General features: G+C 35.8%; 1 protein-coding gene across 1 annotated transcript in view; it reads right to left on the bottom strand.

Moving 5' to 3' along the window:
• Positions 1-2,782: 2,782 nt before the first annotated feature.
• LOC126182163 (palmitoyltransferase ZDHHC6) overlaps positions 2,783-8,647 on the bottom strand; it is a 130,746-nt gene continuing 124,881 nt past the window's right edge. Inside the window, exons 8-9 of the mRNA XM_049924828.1 lie at positions 7,884-8,071; positions 2,783-3,023 (exon numbers count right to left, since the gene is read on the bottom strand). Of these exons, the coding sequence (XP_049780785.1) occupies positions 2,900-3,023; positions 7,884-8,071 (312 nt within the window). The 3' untranslated portion in view covers positions 2,783-2,899. The remainder of the gene's footprint in view (positions 3,024-7,883; positions 8,072-8,647) is intronic.

The following is an 8,647-nucleotide window of genomic DNA, read 5'->3' as shown; positions in this document are numbered from 1 at the left end:
TTTGAAGCACAAAATAAGCACTTTCGATATGAATAGCAACAGTATCTTGTGAGAAAATCTTTATGGTTGTTTACTGTAGTTGCTTTCCCTTCCACTTTAATTTTTTCCTTACAAATACCCTTAAAATTTTGGCAGTAGTGTCTAAATGAAACAGACATTAAACACAAGACTGACACAGTTCATTTGCACATAACAGATTATAATCTACTATAACCGTTTCAATGCAGTTCAATGATCAGTTATTTAAGCCTGAGTGACAATGTTTTACGACATGCTGCTATACTTATATCACAGGAGAAAATAAAATAGCTTTTTCTTTAAAAAAAATTCACAAATTTTGTTGACAAAATTTTGTTAATTTAAATGATATATTAACCAAGAGAAATTATTATCTATAAAAAGGAACAACCTTCAAAACTCGAGAGTCATTCAATTTTCTTTTAAAATAACAAAATATTTATTTTTAACAGGTTGGATTTTATTTTATATCACAATCTTAAACATTATAAAAATGTTCATTGGTTCTCTAACAATAAAAGAATTTTTTTGATGTCTACAATTCTGCTATAACATGTAAGTACAGGTACAGTAAGCACTAAACTGTATTTTGTATTTTCACTTTGAAGAAAAAATGTATTAAAATAGTACATCAACTAACATCTTATATGCTAAATGAATGGATGATGTTTCAGGACAAGAAATCAATTTTGCACATTATAATAAATAGCTGTCATGTCTAATGTGATGGGAGATTTTTTTCATATCTAAAAATTGTACAAGGCACAGAGCTACAGGCACGTGTGATATTACGTTGCTTCTCCCCTGCATTAGTTTAAAGTATGGCACATATAAGAAACTAAAGTTCTTTGGTTACCATGAGAGCAATAAATCAAAAGTAAAGCAAAAGCATTAACATTCATTCATTTAGTCATTTATGGAATACATTAAGTGTGTGTGTGCATGCACGCAGCAGTGTGCACTTCTGTACCTGATGATGTAGCCATAATAAAAACTGATTTCTTTTAAACTGTAGGAATGAATAATAAAACAGCAATAAAGTGCCATTCTGGTAGACGATGAAAATTCACACTTCATCATTTTCTAGTGAAGCAACTATCCCTTACTTTAAAACCGCTAGTAGAAATATAAATATAATTCCTGTTATTCACATAGAAATTGTTTTAAAAATCAGAAAGTAATCAAATTCGGCTGCAATGCTCACCTCCTTTTATAAAAACAAGATGTGTCTGGTAGTTCTGTTTGCAAATTTAGTGATATGTTCAGTCTCCAATAATTTTATTGAGGTTAAGGGATAATTATGCTAAAGCCTTTTTGTGAAAAAAAGCAATTTACAAACTTTCTAAAGGCATATAAAAATGAATCTGTGATATAATTCATAGGACAATGTACAATGGAATCAGTTCTTTTGGAACAATTTCAATTAACTGCACTGAATGCATCAGATAAGCAGTATCAAATAATTAAAACTGCAAGGATAAATTCATATATAAGTCTAAAACAAATGCACACAGATATCTAAAGGCTGCAGCATACACCATATGTTTCTTAACTGATTATCAGCACTGTAAACTAAAGGGTACCCCACAGCTTACACAATGAATAAAAATACCATTATTAACATGTGCACACAATTCACAACAAAAGTCACCACATGCAAAAGCATGTCATATGTGAAAGACATGAAAAATGTTGAATAACTGAAACACTGTGCTTTTAAACAACAATTACTAATTTGTTAATACATATTCATAGCTATGTAATAAAAACATTATATTATAACAAATCTGGTCCATGAAATGTATAAAAACATATACAATAACAAAAACATTTAAGGTTGAGATCAATTCACAAACAATAAGATGTCTAGGAAATCACTTTTCTATCAGTCAAATGGAAAGATCTCTCTTAACATTTTTATTATCTGTGGAAATGGAAGCAATGCACAATACCCACTGGTACTTTTATCAGTCAAAATGTTATGTGACTTGTGGCAACCGATAAATAAATGGCGGGTACTTACTGTAATTGCAAGTTTTTGTACCTTTTAAGGCATGTGTAAAGGCAATGTAAAGAAGGAACCAGAGGGATGAAAAAAGTTGATAGGACTTTGGTTTAAAAAAAGACAAAGAGCTGAACTGAGAGCAAGAAGGAATACACAATTTGAACCTCAAGCAGCTAACACTAGATATTCAGCAAAATAATAAGATATAATGAAATTGTGTAAATGGAGGGACAAGGAGAACTTGTGTTCAGAAGTTCAGGGCAACAGACAGATCAATAACACCAGGGGAAAGGAGATGCAGATAGTGCAAAAATAAGATTATACGGCTAAAGAGAAAAGCAAAAAAAGATGAGAGCGAACAAAGAGGACAGGTAAGCAATGTGAACTGGAAGACAGGACCAAAATAATAAGGAACAAAAAAGATGTAGGGAAAAAATCAATAGTTTCAAATCAGCACTGTCTATTTATTATTATTATTTGTTACAACATATGGTTTTGATTTTGAGTTTCAAGGTGTTTGTTTCAACCACCAAAGACAGCTGAAACAAAATTACTATGAAATCTTCATTTATTGTTAATTCAGGAGCTCTCCACTGATACAAGGATGCCACATAACAAAGTGAGAATGAGAGTGGTGAGGGGCAGAAGAGGAAGGAAGAGGGAAAAATAAATATTGGGGGGGGGGGGGAGATAGATAGATAGATAGATAGATAGATAGATAGAGAGAGAGAGAGAGAGAGAGAGAGAGAAGGCAAAGGAAAAAGGTAGCGGGGGGGGGGGGGGGGGGGGGGGGGAGAGGAGGGAGAAAAGACACAGTACCTCACAATGATATTATCAATGCTTTAAAAGTATGATACATTTTCTGGAATGGGTTACTTATTTATTCTTATCAAAATCATTTGGTATTGCTTCAGCCAATTCAACAACACAACAGCGGGGGAACCATCCTCGATGTCCAACTACCTTGGACCCTTTCTGTTTTTCACCAAACAGCCAGTATCTGTAAATTATATCAATTCACATTAAACTCAATGTACAAATAATACAGCAACCACAAAAACTGATGCCTCTTTGCTGTTAAAATGGGAAAAACAACAAATATAAAATAAAAATTACAAAACATTTGGTAGTGATGGTGACAAAAGCAGAAGATTATAAAATTACTAAACTTCCTCTCCACTGCAAAGAGTATTGATATCTTTACTTTTCATAGTATAGAAAAAATAATGAAAAGAAAGATGTTCATGAGGTGCAAGCAAAGCCAATAAAAATACTTGGAAATTAATGTGTCACCATTCTGGAAATACAAGTACATACATGCTCTGTGTCACTACAGAAATCAAGCAGTTACTTTTCTTTTGACACATCACACAGGAAAGCCAAGGTGAAATGATTACATGGAAAAAAAAAGAAAAAATGTTATCAGAAGGATTCATTCAGCATACAGAAAAACCAAAGAGTGCACTGAAGGCTTTAGGAGGGAGGGAGGGAGGGAGGGAGGCAGGCAGGCAGGCAGGTGGGGGGCAGGGAGGCTAGAGATATAATTGAGGAAGAAATGGGAGTCAATATGGAAGACATAGATGAACCAATATTAAAATCAGAGTGTAACAGAGGTTTGAACAACCTGCAGTCAAATAAGGCAAATTGTCTGGCTTCAGCTGCCGGAGACTGTGGTCTCGTGTGTGTGTGTGTGTGTGTGTGTGTGTGTGTGTGTGTGTGTGTGTGTGTGTTTCTGACAAAGGCCTTGCTGGCCGAAACCTTATTTTGTGACAGTTTTTTTGTTGTCCTAACTGCGACTTATATCTCCACTGTATGGGTAACTATTCTTTTCATAAAATTGTTACATTCCAGCTTGGATTTTCCATTGTTTAATAAGGCAAAAGAGATAGATAATATCATTAGAATTTCTGAAATCATTGGGGGAAGTGGTAACCAAGTGACTATTCAAGTTGGAGTATAGAATCTATGATCTGGAGACATACCATCACACTTTCAGAAAAATAACGTACACAAATTCCTGAACATAGCAAGGGCAGGAAAGTGCGAGAAGTATCACACAATCACCTTAAAAGCTCAGGCATCCAAGTTGTCAACAACAATAATATACTGAAGAATGGAAAAGAAAATTGAGGATTTGCCAAATGAGTATCAGTTTGGGTTTAGGAAAGATAAAAAAACCAAAAAGGCAGCTCTGATGTTGCAATTAATAATGGAATCTAGATTTAAGAAAAATTAAGACATATTCTGAGGATCTGTCAACCTAAGCTAGCAACACTGTAAAATAGTGCAACATATTTGAAATATTGAGAAAAGCAGGAGTAGGCTATAGGGATAGATGGCTAATCTACAATATCTATAAGAAAGAAGAAAGAATAATAAGACCAGAAAACCCAGAATGAAGTACTTGCATTAAAAATGATGTAAGATTTGGATGTAGTCTTTCACCCCTGCAGTTCTGTCTACACATCGAAGAAGCTATGCTGAAAATAAAAGAAAGGTACAGCAGGAGTGGAATTAAAATCCAAGGTGAAAGGATATCAATGATAAAATTCACTAAAGACATTGCTATCCTAAGTAAAAGTTAAGAAGAATTATAGGATGTGTTGGATGGAACACACTATTTACTGAGTGAAGAATGTGGATTACAAGTAAACTGAAGAAAGACAAAAGTAATGAGTAGTAGTTGACATGAGGTTAGCGATAAACTTTACATCAAAGCGGGATACCACGAAGTAGACAAAGATTCTGCTACTTTGGAAGCAAAATAACATGATGGACGAAGGAAAGAAGACATAAAAAGCAGATCATTATACGTGAAGATGGCATTGCTAGTATCAAACAATGGCCTTAATCTGAGAAAGAAATTTCTGGGAATGTATGTATGAGGCGCAGCATTGTATGGTGGTGAATCATGGTCAGTGAGACAACCAGAAAAGAAGAAATTTGAAGCATTTGAGATGTGGCACTATAAAATGATGATGAAAAGTAGGTGGACTGATAAGGGATGAACAGGTTCTCCATAGAACCAGCAAAGAAAGTAACATATGGGAAACTGCCTCCCCCCCCCCTCTCTCTCTCTCTCTCTCTCTCTCTCTCTCTCTCTCTCTCTCTGTGTGTGTGTGTGTGTGTGTGTGTGTGTGTGTGTGTGATGAAGACTAAAAGTACAGCAGAATGGAAGTTCATTGGCGACAATTATGTACGCATTAAATGGAATGGCATCACAGTCACATCAATTAGTGACACTTAAGTTTGGACAGAAATTTATAGTGTGAGATGAATCAAAATAAAACCCAACATTTTGCAGAAAAGACTATGAGAACTAAAAGAGAAAAACTGACAGTAAAACACATGAAATGAAAGATGCAGAAGACTGGCACTGTATACCACAGGGTAAGATAAAACATGGGAGTGTGATATCCTCCACTTTTGCATGCCCACAGCCTGAAACTCTGATAATCCCATTTCTACATCCTTACACTCACTCAATTCCAAAAGTAGGGGACTGCAACTGGATGTCTAATTGTGTTGTTAAATGAACAGTTCACTTTATAAGTAAGCCACTGAATTGTTTTAAAAAATGTCTAGAGTATGAGGTTTTTCCAGAACACCAGATCTCTAAATTATTATCATATTCAAAAAGGTTGATAAACAACTCTCTCATAACTACTGACAAATTTCTATTGTCCCAGTATTCTCAAAAATATTTGAAACACTCATGTACATTCAATTAAGCAATTATATTTAAAAAGAAAGATGATGAGACTTACCAAACAAAAGCGCTGGCTGGTCGATAGACACACAAACAAACACAAACATACACACAAAAATCTAGCTTTCGCAACCAACGGTTGCCTCGTCAGGAAAGAGGGAAGGAGAAGGAAAGACAAAAGGATATGGGTTTTAAGGGAGAGGGTAAGGAGTCATTCCAATCCCGGGAGCGGAAAGACTTACCTTAGGGGAAAAAAGGACAGGTATACACTCGCACACACACACATATCCATGGGATGGATATGTGTGTGTGTGCGAGTGTATACCTGTCCTTTTTTCCCCCTAAGGTAAGTCTTTCCGCTCCCGGGATTGGAATGACTCCTTACCCTCTCCCTTAAAACCCATATCCTTTTGTCTTTCCTTCTCCTTCCCTCTTTCCTGACGAGGCAACCGTTGGTTGCGAAAGCTAGATTTTTGTGTGTATGTTTGTGTTTGTTTGTGTGTCTATCGACCAGCCAGCGCTTTTGTTTGGTAAGTCTCATCATCTTTCTTTTTAAATATATTTTTCCCACGTGGAATGTTTCCCTCTATTATATTCAATTAAGCAATTATTTGAAAAGTATGACCTCCTTTGCAAGAATCAGTACGGATTTTGGACAGGTAAAAATACCACTGCAGCTGTTGTGGAAACTGACCTCACTTTAATGGCTTTTGAAAATCAGAAAAGTGTGTCACATGTATTGTGCAAACTAAGTAAAGCATTCGACTGCATTCCTTTTAAAATATTGCTAGCAAATTTAGAGTATTATGATGCACCTTATCTACATTAGCAGTGTTTTCTTCCTACCTGAGCAACAGAATACAGTTTTTCTCAATTAGAAATAGTCCCTCCTAGAAGAAATTTGCACATTTTCCACAGGACTCTGTCCTTGGTCCCTTCTTTTTCATTGTTACTGTTAATCACCTGCCCCACTATGTATCACAGTCGGTTACTTCACATCACAGCATCACAACTCTTGAGAAAATTGAGCAAGAAACTCTTGACTTTGTATTAAATTGGCACAGCCAATAAACTTGTTTCTAATCCAGACAAAACCCAAAAACTTGTGTTAGGACTGTCCAAGAATATAGATAATGTGTCAAAGCCTTAGGAATACATATTGATGCTAAACTCAACTTGGAAGAGCAAATCAACCAAGTCCGTAAAAAGATATCATGAGTGTCCCACCTCATATTGAAACTGAGATATGTTGTCTGCAATAAGTACCTCTGTATGACTCTTTCAGTCATATATATCATATGTCCTACTCATATGGGGACATTCTCCTTATATCATTAACATTTAAAAAATAAGTCTGTACTATGCAAGGATGGTCCTACAGAGCACTATCATCCTCTTTTTAACAGGCTTTGGACGCTAACAATGATGAATCTGTGTATCTATGAGTCTGCACTCTTTGTCAAGAACAGCATTAGAGAATGTGTGATCAGGGAAGTAATTCACGAACATGACACTGGAAATAATACAAACACTCATCTCCCAAGGTGCAGTGTAGCAACAACAGGAAATGCTCATGAAGTGAATGCCCTAAAGTTTTTAACGAGTTTCCTCTCACTGCTCGATCCTTACCAACATTACCTTTGACTCACGCCCCCCCCCCCCCCCCCCCCTCTCTCTCTCTCTCTCTCTCTCTCTCTCTCTCTCTCTCTCTCTCTACTTATACTGAAAACCACTTGTGTCTACCTCACTATCATGTCTCCCATTACCTTCTCATGCCTTATTTGAACAGCAGCTCTTCATACTCCACCCTAGTTGCTATTCATATTACTCTGTGATATCAAAAGCTCAGAATAGATGTGTTTATGTATCTGTATGGTTGCTTGTATGAGACTGAGTGTATACACTATAAAAAAGCTGTAGCTTGGAAGTCTCTTAATGAGTCTGTGCTTTTACATGTTTCTATGCACCAAGCATCAATTAGTTAGGTGAGTGGTTACCTTGCCTCCGTTAAATTATTGTTTCCAGCTTACAATACCTATTATTGTACTGTTACTCACTATAAAATGTAAATTACGTGCAAGCAACCTGTAAATAACAAATATAAAAAACTAAAGAAAATACTATGAACTCAAACTCCATGTTAATACAAACCTTCTCCATCTTGTAACTAATACAACATCGCCTTGATCAAGAGGAAGACGATGTTCATCTGTACAAGGTGCATAAAATAATATGCGCCACCCTTTGGATACAGGAACCCACGAACCACAGTAACTGTCTCTAACTATGTATGTTCGAGACTGACTGCGTTTTTCAGCCTTTTGTTCTTTTTGCTCCATCTGCAAACGACAACATAAAGGATCAAAAACATTCTCCTGTAAGCTAATAGAAGAATTTACTATGTAATAGAGATACATCATCATCTTCATCATATTGTTTTTTTTTGCCAAGTCTAATAACTTCATGGTTGTCAGAAATTAAGAAACAGATTTTTATAGATATCACAGTAAAGTGAACACCTGCTATTCTTTCTAACACCAGTTCTACCACAAAATGTGAGTCAATTATAATAATAATATATACAATCTGACAATAAAAGTTAAGCCCCCAGAACGCATCCTCAGATTTCAATGTAACTTTCTACACATACGCAATGTTGGCAGGTATGTAAATGATTAGCATTTTAATTCACTGTGACAGGTAGAACAGCCACAAGAGTGCATTAGTGTTGTTACCAGGCCAGGTATATAAGGGGTGTGAACAGCATCCAATGTTGAGTGATCACTGTGAAGGACATAGCAGGTACTTGTATGAGACAGCATTATCAGCACCTGACGTAGTCTGAAAGGGCCCACATTGAGAAAACATTACTGGAATTTTCGTTTTGTGTCTCATGTTGAGATTACACACAAAAA

Source organism: Schistocerca cancellata, chromosome 1, assembly GCF_023864275.1.
Source record: "Schistocerca cancellata isolate TAMUIC-IGC-003103 chromosome 1, iqSchCanc2.1, whole genome shotgun sequence".
Taxonomy (NCBI): domain Eukaryota; kingdom Metazoa; phylum Arthropoda; class Insecta; order Orthoptera; family Acrididae; genus Schistocerca; species Schistocerca cancellata.
This window is presented reverse-complemented; position numbering and strand designations above follow the sequence as displayed.